Source organism: Haliotis asinina, chromosome 13 (genome assembly GCF_037392515.1).
Source record: "Haliotis asinina isolate JCU_RB_2024 chromosome 13, JCU_Hal_asi_v2, whole genome shotgun sequence".
Lineage (NCBI taxonomy): Eukaryota > Metazoa > Mollusca > Gastropoda > Lepetellida > Haliotidae > Haliotis > Haliotis asinina.
Window position 1 is genome coordinate 10,772,600 of NC_090292.1, and position 13,323 is coordinate 10,785,922.

The 13,323-nt window shown below is 42.3% G+C and overlaps 1 protein-coding gene across 1 annotated transcript; it reads right to left on the reverse strand.

Moving 5' to 3' along the window:
- Nucleotides 1–1,092: 1,092 nt before the first annotated feature.
- On the reverse strand, nucleotides 1,093–4,292 carry LOC137259207 (perlucin-like). Its single transcript, XM_067796807.1, has 5 exons — nucleotides 4,235–4,292; nucleotides 3,749–3,840; nucleotides 3,053–3,146; nucleotides 2,278–2,503; nucleotides 1,093–1,140 (listed from the first exon to the last, which is right to left on the reverse strand). Exons 1-5 carry the CDS (start codon nucleotides 4,290–4,292, stop codon nucleotides 1,116–1,118), a joined length of 495 nt encoding a protein of 164 aa, XP_067652908.1. The 3' UTR covers nucleotides 1,093–1,115.
- Between the last annotated feature and the right edge of the window lie 9,031 nt (nucleotides 4,293–13,323).

The following is a 13,323-nucleotide window of genomic DNA, read 5'->3' on the forward strand; positions in this document are numbered from 1 at the left end:
TGTCAAATCAAATCAAAAGGACTCTACAGAGCTTGTCGGATTTACATGTGACATCGGTTGGCTGCCCACTATGATCACGCTGACTAATATAAATTAATTTTCTACATAATGACTTGGACTAACGATGATGGGCTGATCTGAATGAACCCGACAAGCCTTTACTTCCATTTCCTAATACTAGCCCTAGACATATATCGGTTTCCAACCCACCTTTGTCAGAAACACTAAGAACACCATCTTTTGTGTTATTAACCAGGACACATGTTGATGAACAAATGACCAATTCATATTCATTCTTAAAATGTGTTTTGAGATTACAAGTTTTGTTATAGAGGCCTAACATTTTCGTGGAAGCACGCAATATTACTTTCAAATCACCGTGGCTGCATTACTTCCTGTCTTCATGAAATAAAAGCGTTGATCGAAATCTGTACAGGGGATTGTTTCAATAAGTCAAACGTGTGAATTGTGGTCTGTGTCCTTTGAAGGATGGAGTGAGTGTGGTTTCATAGGCCAGCAGCACTGCGGTGTTGGTTCGAGGTAAATGAGTCCCTGTATACCACCAGCAGGACATGACCCAGGCACATTCCTTACAAGCCAGTGTTTCCGGTTAGGGAACGCAACTCTCGCAAACAAACAACTCCAACCACTGTCAGTTCAATGGACCAAGGCAAAGTATGTAATATTCTGGCGTCCACTGTTTAGTTCACTAATGTTCAGAACATGTATATGCCGTGAAATATAATAATTATGATAAATGTCTCACTTTCAATTTCTTTGGGGACTCCTGAATATAAAAGTATGATACATCACATTGCCGTCATGCAGAACGTTGGATACTCAGTATTCTGTATTCCTCGATTAATCAACAGAACATCCCGGGTATATAGGCATCCATGTGTCTAGCGACGCAACTATAGGATATAGCCGGAATATTGCAAAGTGTGACGAAAAACTAATCTCACTCATCCCCTCTCTAAGAACTGTGAAACGAAAAACACACAGACCTCACCTCAGAAATTGCGTTTATTTACAAGACAACACACATGTATATATTCAATACAGGACGACTGTAACATCTCTTGTCAGAATGTCAGGATGAGTTCAGATGTTGTCTAATCCACGTACACCTCCTCAGGGCTAAAAGAGAACAGGCATTGTCAGCACTATTGTGTACACAACCTACTGCGCCGCGACATACAGTTATCTGCACTTACCTTACCTCACACATGAATGTCGCTTTCTGATTGGCTAAGCGCTATTCTATTATTTCCAATGTACCCCACTTACAAGCGACGTATTATTTTCAATGTACACCGCTAGGAATTCCGAACTCTTCTGGTGCTTCATGGTAGTACTTCTTTGTGTCGAATAATATTGAATCACGCATGAAGCACGGAAATTACCGATGTTTTGCGATTGAAAATCGATGAAAGGGAGAAAAACACTAAATCTGTTTAACTTGTGTCGTCTGCAAAATGTCGATTCGCCTCGCATTCGACAGAAGTGCTTCAAACAGTTTAAAATTAAAATTCGGGTGTTCTGTAAGACAAATACGTTGTTCACTGGTCTCTCGGGGGCCATGGGCGCATGAACCCTGGAGGTTTGTTCATGATCCTCGAGCCCGCAGGGCGAGGCGAACATAAACAAACCTCCGACTTATATTGCACTATGAATATTTCACTTGACTCTGTAAATCTTGCACACACCTCACACTGATTTTATTATGATGCGCCCGCATTATCTGAGCTCTTTAATACAGTTTTGAGCAGCAGTATGAAGGGAATTCAAACTTTACGTCAAAATCTATAAGACGTTCTCAACAGTCAGTTTCTTGCCCTTGAGTGTGCTATTGAACTGATATGTTAGTGATTTTCAGCATCACATTTAAAGTCCAAAATGCAACAGTAGAAACAATATTTTTCTAAATGAGTCGCTGGAAACTGACATATGCGGCGTAATTCAACATTTACTCACTCACGGATTCATATGTGTGCGCTTGGGTTACATGCAAGTCACTCTACTTCTACTAGATTTGATTCAGCATCAAAGAGTATAGAAGATTGCGTCGAACGTCAACATCTGACGCTTCTGCACTACCTTGTTTCTGAACATATATTTAGACTTGCTCATAGGATTCGGTGATTCAGAAACGAACTGAGTCAGAAACGTATGTCCAGGAGTGGGCAAGTGCTTGTTTATGGTAGAATTTGAGACGTCATCCGATACGATGACACATCAGAGGTACCAGAAATACGTTTATGTCAATACACTTACTAAGCCTCGCAGATGAAGTTGAGCTGGGCCTGACAGTTGTGATCGTTCCACATGAAGCCACGGGCGGGTTTGGCGTTGATGTGGGCACAGTTCTCAGCGTGGTCATAGTTGTTGGGCTGACCTTGGATCCAGGGGGTGAAGGTCGTGTTTTGGTTGAAGGTCATCAGACGCCAGTCACCCTCAGTTGACATGTCGCTGAGGTCAATCCAGAACTGCTCGTAGTAATCTGAGAAAGGACCATTTCATGTCACCGGAACAAACGCTTTTGTAAACGAAGTCTGCTGGGAATCGTTCAGGAAGATTTGGAAAGGGTCACAATAATCGTAAAAAAGATTATGGGCAAATATAAACTGTGATTTCCGTACACGAAGACTGATGATGCTATTGACTTCGAATAGCAATTCCCGGAACAGTCAAGACATTCCATCACAATCTGCCATTACATTTCCAAGACCCCTTAAAAACATTTGCCTGTAATATTGTACCACTGCGTTTATTAATTACTTACACAACTCTAACAATATTACTCATGGATATTTGAAATCACCTTTACCCGTTACAAAGACATTCGACATCACCCTTACCCGTTACAGAGACATCTCATATTACCTTTACCCGCTACAAAGACATTTGACATTACCATTACCCGTTACAAAGACACTTGAAATTTCGCAAAATGTAACCGTCATCATGTCAAAAAGTAAATTGATAAGGGAAATGTTTCTGCTCGATATGCTAGGTGTCGCCAAAGACTTCGAGTGTGACCCTCACTCACCACTGTACTTTGTCTTGAGGATATCGGCGACTGAATCTTGTTCAAATTGGCTGGTGATGTCGGCCAGGTGTGACCTCAACACTGTGCACCACATCTGTAGAACACGAGAACATCGTGAGATCATATTTCGGGATCACATGTTTTTGGACGGGTGTTCTTATTCGAGCTATAATGAGGGGTGTTGCTTCATGCAGACATCGTACATTTTGTAGTGATGGCTTGAGTTCAGGATAAACTCATCGATAAACACATAAGACAATGACTGGGCCCTGAACATTCCCATAGTCTTGGGATCCTAGGTTTGATTTCCCCTCATGTATACAAAGAAATGAAGAACATATATGGTACCGACATTGTACTCATGGGATATTGCTTAAAGAGGTGCCAGACCATACTTCTTTACCTTGCGTAGGGAGTAGTTCATTGTCATTTTAAATAATCTGTTCTGCAATGTTCATGTTGTCCTTCAGGCAGTAATAATTGCGGATATTCATCTTCTATCCACTCCACATATACAACATGTGTTTTTAGTAAAATGTTCCACACAAAGCCACTCATACATTTCTTCTGAGAAAGATACTCGTTGACACAGCAGAGGCAATGGCACACGAAGACCAAAGCGAGAAACGAACCCTGACTAAACCCACAGTAGTACAAGTCCGTCAACTGTTGAGAACGATGATGAAGGAGACTCACATAGGCTTGGGCCCAAGATGTCCGCAGTTTCACGACTTTGTAGCAGGACTTCTCGCCATTACCCAACTCCCAGTCCGGGCGACACTGGCGGACTGTAAACATACAGTGTGGGGATTATGTGAAAGAATAAGACAGAGAGTTTGTGTTGACCCTCAAGTACGTATGTCAAAAAAAAAACCCCTAAGGCTGCCACTTTGTAACATAAAGCATCTTTTTCAGGAAAATGTAACCGTAGTACCCGTACAGATCAAAGTTTGACACACTGAGGAATCCGCACAGCCCAAAGTACGCCTTACCGAGGGACCAATACAGACCAAAGTATGACTTGCAAAGAAACCTCACAGGTCAAAGAATGAATTAGTGAGAGACCCACAGAAACCAAGCCATGTTTTCCTGAAGGACCTGCAAAGTAAAACTTACAGAGGAATCCGCACAGACCAAAGTATAACTTACCGAGGGGTCCGCACAGAGCAAAGTATAACTTACCGAGGGATCCGCACAAACCAAGCCCGAACAGAGAAATGAAAACCACTGCTGTCTGCATACTGGATGATCACAAGTTGGAAACTGGTAATTCAGAAACAATTATAGGCTGCTCTTTATATACCCGTTACACGTGAACTATTATTCGATTAGGGAAACACTAAAATTCATAGATGTCCAAAAGAAAATACACAGATAATGCATTTCTATATCCTCTTATGAAATTTATCATTCGACTTAAACCTTACCAGAAAACGTTTTTCATGCTATGTCAAATTAATCTGTTAACGCAGGGAGTTGTGTGGGACAGTTGAGCTGAAGTGCTTTCTTTGCACAATGAACCATCATTGTTAAAAATTTACTGAGAGCTGAAATTTTATTTCGTTTTGTAAACATGAATAAACTAACTGTTTGATGCTGGCTGTTTCTTCTAATCACGTACCACTTGTTATTCTATTACATGCTGCTGTTAATGTTTATATGCTGTTCGTCACATGTATATGTCGATCTCACCATTTGGTTGTGGTCACTTTTTGCTTGATAGCGGTGTAGGAATCATCGTCGAAACGTCACTTAGTGCAACAAACAAGAGGTTGCATGCATAAAGCTGCACGCTGCATGTTTCAGTACCTATGGATTATTCGTTTTATGCTTTTTGTGTGTATGTTTTTTCAAGATAAAGTTATTGTTCGTGTAATTTAAGCTAAACCCAAGCTGTGGTCAAGTCCGATAGTGGATGTTTAAGTAAGTCCCTGACGTGTATCTGTGAGCGAGCATGCCTTTCTGCTACAATTCCTTGTGGGTTTAACAATCTTGACATCTCGTTTGATCTTGGTAATAATTGTTTAAGTGTGCTTTTGTCAAAATAAGTAGTGACGTTTGTTTTACGCCGCACGGAGAGATTTTGCAGGAATATGGCGGCGGTTAATAAATAATCGAGTCTGGACCAGAGGTCAACATCATGAGTGTCGATCTGAATAACTGGAAACCGATGTCGAGTCAGCGAGCCTGACCATCCAATCCTGTTAGTCGCCTCTTGCGACAAGCATGAGTTTCTGAAGATCAATTCAATCCCGGATCTTCACGGGTGCGAATACAACCACAAATAAACACAAAGATCGTATTTTTGTTCGTTGAAGGGATTCTCACAAAGAGAAAAAATATAAGCTGTTTGCGCTGTGTGTTCTTGGCGTATATTTAAGAAGGTCGTCATATCCCTATCATAAGAATGAAGCGTTAGATACCAAAACTGACTTCTCCTCAACGACGTTGGATACTAATTAGACCGTCTTTTCAGAGTGTCTCCTTTTCATTGCCCTGTGAAAAGCCAGAATACCATTTTTCTTTGGAACTCAAAATTGCCATACTCGTAAGAGGCGCGTTGGGGTGGCCGAGAGGTTAAAGCGTTCTATCGTCATGTCAAAGGTACGGGTTCCATTCCCCAAATAGTTACAATATCAGTTGTTCACTGGTCACGAGGGGAAAGTGGGTGATGTACCCTCTATGTCTGTCTATGTTCTCTAAGCCCGATACATAATTTGAATGAATTCAAATAAATAATAATAATAATACACAAGATTGCGAGTGGCTGTATCACAAAAGGAATTAAAAGCATTGTTAATATATTGCCCTCCGAGGAAAGTACGTTAACTCAAACATTCAAAATAAATTCAATCTACCACTTCCTTTCGTAGTACATACTTTATTTTAATTTAGATAACTAACCGCATCTTGAGGGGTGGCGGAGTTCAGGTAAGGTTGATGCAGGTAGCAAAAATGTTGTAGGTTCACTGTATGTCAAATATCCTCTCAGATTCGGGATTCGAAACCCCAATCCCAAATTCCGAATCCCTTTTAGCATATTGTTGCCTGGTGGCAAACGATCTATAGTTCGTCGTAATGTTGTCTTGATCTAAAAAGAAATTAAATACTGAAGACAAATCTTACTTTTAATTTCTGTTTCTGTCATGTTCTAGATGACTTTCCGTCCGTTTTCGAAATGTTTTAAATTTAAGTTTTAAAAATGTATGTTTATGACAAGCGTTATTGCCGATATGGCTAAAATATAACATAACATAATATACATAATGTAAATGTTGCCCTTGTTACTCTTCACACGTTCACTCTTTCCACATCTGATGGCGGCCAGGAATATAATATACAACAGCTGGTTATTCGATTGCTGTGTCTCAATTCTGACCTATTGTTCTACTATAGACCCTAGGTTTGCAGTGATTCAATCTGGTAAAATGTCCTTAACGTTTGCTGTGCCAGTATCCAATTTAAATTCGATGCCCATTCATTCATTGCTGAATTAACTCACTAAACATTTGAAGTTGATCTATAAATTAAAGTACAGATATTACGAAGCAAGAGAGGACAGCCAGTGACGTGGCGACTAAACGTTAAGTAAAGCACTGTTTTTCAACATTTGTTTGTAAGCAAGCGAAGCGAACAGATATGTTAGCCTTGGTTTAATGTTAGTGCTGAGCAACACGGAAAGCCAATAAGGATAAAGCGTCACTCTGAGTCAGCTTATGTCGAGGGTATATATCCGCTTTAAGTGTCAGTCATACTCAAGAGGTCTTGTGCAAACACTGAACTAAATTAGGTCCCATCGCTGCTTAATGTCTGAATTGTACAAACTGTAAAATGAGAACCACTGTCCATATCACTAGATGGTCCCCTTCACCCATTATACGTGTCAAGCTAGTGTGTGTGTGCGTGTGTGCGTGTGTGCGTGTGTGCGTGTGTGCGTGTGGGTGCGTGGTTGTGGCTTTATGTGTGCGTGTGTGTCTATGTGCGTGCGTGTGTGTTTTGGTTGCTGATGCGCGAGTTGTAAGGATGTTCATTTGTTGCATGATATCGTAGGTGCAACTACGCTGGTGTACATGTTACTAGGCTGGTGTACTTGTTACTAGGCTGGTGTACGTGTTACTAGGCTGGTGTACATGGTACTAGGCTAGCGTACCTGTTACTAGGTTGCTGTACTTGTTATTAGGCTGGCGTACCTTTTACTAGGTTGGTGTACATGTTACTAGGCTGGCGTACCTGTTACTAGGTTGGTGTACTTGTTACTAGGCTGGCGTACCTGTTACTAGGTTGCTGTACATGTTACTAGGCTGGCGTACCTGTTACTAGGTTGCTGTACATGTTACTAGGCTGGCGTACCTGTTACTAGGTGGCTGTACATGTTACTAGGCTGGCGTACCTGTTACTAGGTTACTGTACATGTTACTAGGCTGGCGTACCTGTTACTAGGTTGGTGTACATGTTACTAGGCTGGCGTACCCGTTACTAAGTTGCTGTACATGTTACTAGGCTGGCGTACCCGTTACAAGGTTGGTGTACATGTTACTAGGCTAGCGTACCTGTTACTAGGTTGGTGTACATGTTACTAGACTGGCGTACCTGTTACTAGGTTGGTGTACATGTTACTAGGCTGGCGTACCTGTTACTAGGTTGCTGTACATGTTACTAGGTTGGCGTTCCTGTTACTAGGTTGCTGTACTTGTTACTAGGCTGGCGTACATGTTACTAGGCTGGTGTACATGTTACTATGCTAGCGTACCTGTTACTAGGTTGCTGTACTTGTTATTAGGCTGGCGTACCTTTTACGAGGTTGGTGCACATGTTACTAGGCTGGCATACCTGTTACTAGGTTGGTGTACTTGTTACTAGGCTGGCGTACCTGTTACTAGGTTGCTGTACATGTTACTAGGCTGGCGTACCTGTTACTAGGTTGCTGTACATGTTACTAGGCTGGCGTACCTGTTACTAGGTGACTGTACATGTTACTAGGCTGGCGTACCTGTTACTAGGTTACTGTACATGTTACTAGGCTGGCGTACCTGTTACTAGGTTGGTGTACATGTTACTAGGCTGGCGTACCCGTTACTAGGTTGCTGTACATGTTACTAGGCTGGCGTACCCGTTACAAGGTTGGTGTACATGTTACTAGGCTAGCGTACCTGTTACTAGGTTGGTGTACATGTTACTAGACTGGCGTACCTGTTACTAGGTTGGTGTACATGTTACTAGGCTGGCGTACCTGTTACTAGGTTGCTGTACATGTTACTAGGCTGGCGTTCCTGTTACTAGGTTGCTGTACTTGTTACTAGGCTGGTGTACATGTTACTAGGCTGGCGTACCTGTTACTAGGTTGCTGTACATGTTACTAGGCTGGCGTACCCGTTACTAGGTTGGTGTACATGTTACTGGGCTGGTGTACCCGTTACTAGGTTGCTGTACATGTTACTAGGCTGGCGTACCTGTTACTAGGTTGGTGTACATGTTACTAGGCTGGCGTACCCGTTACTAGGTTGCTGTACATGTTACTAGGCTGGCGTACCCGTTACTAGGTTGGTGTACATGTTACTAGACTGGCGTACCTGTTACTAGGTTGCTGTACATGTTACTAGGTTGGCGTTCCTGTTACTAGGTTGGTGTACATGTTACTAGGCTGGAGTACCCGTTACTAGGTTGGTGTACATGTTACTAGGCTGGCGTACCCGTTACGAGGTTGGTGTACATGTTACTAGGCTGGCGTACCTGTTACTAGGTTGGTGTACATGTTACTAGGCTGGCGTACCCGTTACTAGGTTGCTGTACATGTTACTAGGCTGGCGTACCCGTTACTAGGTTGCTGTACATGTTACTAGACTGGCGTACCTGTTACTAGGTTGGTGTACATGTTACTAGGCTGGCGTACCTGTTACTAGGTTGCTGTACATGTTACTAGGCTGGCGTACCTGTTACTAGGTTGGTGTACATGTTACTAGGCTGGCGTACCCGTTACTAGGTTGCTGTACATGTTACTAGGCTGGCGTACCCGTTACTAGGTTGCTGTACATGTTACTAGACTGGCGTACCTGTTACTAGGTTGGTGTACATGTTACTAGGCTGACGTACCTGTTACTACGTTGGTGTACATGTTACTAGGCTGGCGTACCTGTTACTAGGTTGCTGTACATGTTACTAGGCTGGCGTACCCGTTACTAGGTTGGTGTACATGTTACTAGGCTGGCGTACCCGTTACTAGGTTGCTGTACTTGTTACTAGGCTGGCGTACCTGTTACTAGGTGGCTGTACATGTTACTAGGCTGGCGTACCTGTTACTAGGTTGCTGTACATGTTACTAGGCTGGCGTACCTGTTACTAGGTTGGTGTACATGTTACTAGGCTGGGTTCCTGTTACTAGGTTGGTGTACATGTTACTAGGCTGGCGTACCCGTTACTAGGTTGGTGTACTTGTTACTAGGCTGGCGTACCTGTTACTAGGTTGCTGTACTTGTTACTAGGCTGGCGTACCTGTTACTAGGTTACTGTACTTGTTACTAGGCTGGCGTACCTGTTACTAGGTTGGTGTACATGTTGCTAGGCTGGCGTACCTGTTACTAGGTTGGTGTACATGTTACTAGGCTGGCGTACCTGTTACTAGGTTGGTGTACATGTTACTAGGCTGGCGTACCCGTTACTGGGCTGGTGTACATGTTACTAGGCTGGTGTACATGTTACTAGGCTTGCGTACCTGTTACTAGGTTGCTGTACTTGTTATTAGGCTGGCGTACCTTTTACTAGGTTGCTGTACATGTTACTAGACTGGCGTACCTGTTACTAGGTTGCTGTACTTGTTACTAGGCTGGCGTACCTGTTACTAGGTTGGTGTACTTGTTACTAGGCTGGCGTACCTGTTACTGGGTTGCTGTACTTGTTACTAGGCTGGCGTACCTGTTACTAGGTTGGTGTACTTGTTACTAGGCTGGCGTACCTGTTACTAGGTTGTTGTACTTGTTACTAGGCTGGCGTACCTGTTACTAGGTTGCTGTACTTGTTACTAGGCTGGCGTACCTGTTACTAGGTTGGTGTACATGTTACTAGGCTGGCGTACCTGTTACTAGGTTGCTGTACATGTTACTAGGCTGGCGTACCTGTTACTAGGTTGCTGTACATGTTACCAGGCTGGCGTACCTGTTACTAGGTTGCTGTACTTGTTGCTAGGCTGGCGTACACGTTACTAGGTTGCTGTACATGTTACTAGGCTGGCGTACCTGTTACTAGGTTGGTGTACATGTTACTAGGCTGGCGTACCTGTTACTAGGTTGCTGTACATGTTACTAGGCTGGCGTACCTGTTACTAGGTTGGTGTACATGTTACTAGGCTGGCGTATCTGTTACTAGGTTGGTGTACTTGTTACTAGGCTGGCGTACCTGTTACTAGGTTGGTGTACATGTTACTAGGCTGGCGTATCTGTTACTAGGTTGGTGTACTTGTTACTAGGCTGGCGTACCTGTTTCTAGGTTGGTGTACATGTTACTAAGTTGCTGTACCTGTTACTAGGTTGCTGTACTATGTTTGTATACCTGTTACTAGTTTAGTGTACGCGTTTCTAGGTAGGTGTACGTTTTACGAGGTTGGTGTAAGTGTTACTAGGTTGGTGCACGTGTTACTAGTTTGGTGTATGTGTTACGAGGTTGGTGTTCGTGTTTATAGTTTGGTGTACGTGTTACCATGCGTTTGTATGTGTTACAGGACTAGTGTACATGCTACGAAACTGATGTAAGGGTTACATGGTTGGTGCATGTGCTACTAGGCTGGTGTGCGTGTTACAAGACTTGTACTTGTTATTAGAATGGTGTGCAACGTACGTCTTGCTAGTCCAGTGTGCTTGTTTCTTAGATGACGGGGTTAGATTAAATATGTTATAGTGTACATGTTTCTAGACTGATGACCATTGTGAAAGAATGTGTACCGTTTTTGCTTACATCATGTATCAATCAATCTTTACTCCATACTGAACAGGCCACATGCCTATGGTACATAAGACATACATACGTTTATATTCGCCCTAGTTGTAACATTTACATTACAGCCTTTATTTTTCTTATAAGGTTGCATGGAATGAGTCATGAGTGCTCGTTTCTAGTCCGGTGATTTTATTCCATGGGTTTGTGCATTTTACTAGGCTTTGTGTATGTTAATAGCTTTGTGTACGTGTTGCTGAGCTGTGTACGTGTTGCTGAGCTGTGTACGTGTTGCTGAGCTGTGTATTGTCGCTGAGTTGTTCTAGTAGCTGCTACACGGGTTATCGGTTGATGCCGTTTCCATCACAGAGAGCAATGCTAGAGAAGACTGGAACTCCCACTGTTACCTCTGAACCCGATTTATACATGCGTGGCCATGGCAAGTCACCTTTACCGTGCACGAAACGGAAGTATTTTATAAGGTGTCGTGGTTAAACACAATTTGTTTTGCGCCACGATTGTCGTAAGTTCATATCAGAGAAGCGAAACATTCAATAGCGCCTTACAGAAAAAGAATTCACATTCAGTACATTAGCGTAGAGTTATGTTATAGTCCGTGCTGCATATACCATTGTCATGACTACGTTCTCACAGAATACACTAATATGTTGAACGTGATCATACAGTCATGAGAGTTCACTACACTGAGCATTAATCCAACTAAATGAAGGAATGTCTGTCATAAATCGAATCCGCACCAGATAATCCAGTGATAATCTAGGCAGCAATGTCGATTGTCAACGTTTATCCAATGCTGTATCCAAGGGTGGGCTAAAACTTGTAACCGTCGGTATAAAACTGGTATACCGTAGACTTGACGTCGGTATAAAACTGGTATACTGTAGACTTGACGTCGGTATAAAACTGGTATACCGTAGACTTGACGTCGGTATAAAACTGGTATACCGTAGACTTGACGTCGGTATACGTTGGCATGACGTCAACGAGGGCACAATATTTCTAATACTTTGGCAAGTGAACGTTGGTGCATTGCTTGATAAACGTTTCTTGTATTCCGCATTACACCCACGGCAGCTTGACAGGTATGTACCGGTTTACACTCGTCATCCTGGCTTAATGTCTGAACTATCTATAAAACATTTGGCCATCGAAATGCATCCACTCTTGGCCAAACAGCTGGACAGCTTGATGTAGGGGCAAGGGATAAATATGACAAAATGTTTTGTCAACAAAAATTATTAAATTTTTAAAGTTTAACTTATTTGTTCTAACAAAATGTACAAAATTCAATAAAAAGCACATCATACAAATGACTATATTGTAAGTCACTTGCGTTTGATCTGGGCTATACCCAATTCATTCATCATTAACGGCAAGCCAGTGACTAACAAATTAGTCCTAAACATACATCTGTTGATGGCATTCCTTGATGTGTATGTACTCTTCAAAAAGGTAGGGAATAATGAAAACTCAATTTGGGCAGGAAGTGTAAACGTTAACAAACGTTTCAAGGACAGACATCATGTGAACGCACCACCCCTCAACACAACTCATGATTTGCACGTGCACGACGCAGTAGCCCCATACACGTGCATGGGATCCCATTCTTGATTTTGACTTTTTTCAAGAAGGTCGGGAAATCACTTAGAACATTAATTTTGACACCCTTCTTGTATCACACATTTGTTAGCGTTTGTTTCTAGTCGTTTGTTTTGAAATGAAAATCGTATACATGCAAATTACATGCCAATCACCAATCTTCTTTCAAAAGCGACTACATTTCAAGTAGCTATTGCTGTAAGGTAAGTGCAAATGGTGATGCACTCTCAAAACATTCAACAATATCATATCAACATTGATTGACTCCGAAAATGTCCTACATATTTTATTCGTAAATAAAAAAAAATGAAGCTCCCCTACTTTTTGAAGAATATACAATGTGTACATGAAAGCAACATGATAAAATGCGCATACCATATACATAATACCCTGGTGGAAGTGGCTTCAAATCTTGTGAGGATATGAAACTCCTTAACGCGCTGTCTGTGGGAAAAAGACACATACTGAATCTAATGGCAATCCGATTTTTTCAGTACAAACACAAAATCATACGCTCCTTAGCTCCCCATCGATACTCATAAAAAGCACAAGGTCTCAATCCGCAATGCGTTCGTTACTTTACGGCCTGTCGTAAGTCTATAGTGTATCATAGGCTTACGAATGCCGAAACGATAAGAACGTTTTGTGGCTATGTACCCTGACTTTTCAACGTGAGGCGGTGGTACTGGTAGCATACAGTGATGCTCTCGAATCAAAACAGAAAATTC

What these genes read in the sequence shown, in the direction of transcription:
- LOC137259207 (XM_067796807.1), bottom strand. Translation starts at nt 4,292, where the DNA reads ATGCAGACAGCAGTGGTTTTCATTTCTCTGTTCGGGCTTGGTTTGTGC. An exon ending in TGGTTTGTGCGGATCCCTCG is followed by an intron (nt 3,841 to 4,234) that starts GTAAGTTATACT and finishes GTATGTTTACAG; the next exon opens with TCCGCCAGTGTCGCCCGGAC. An exon ending in CATCTTGGGCCCAAGCCTAT is followed by an intron (nt 3,147 to 3,748) that starts GTGAGTCTCCTT and finishes CGTGTTCTACAG; the next exon opens with ATGTGGTGCACAGTGTTGAG.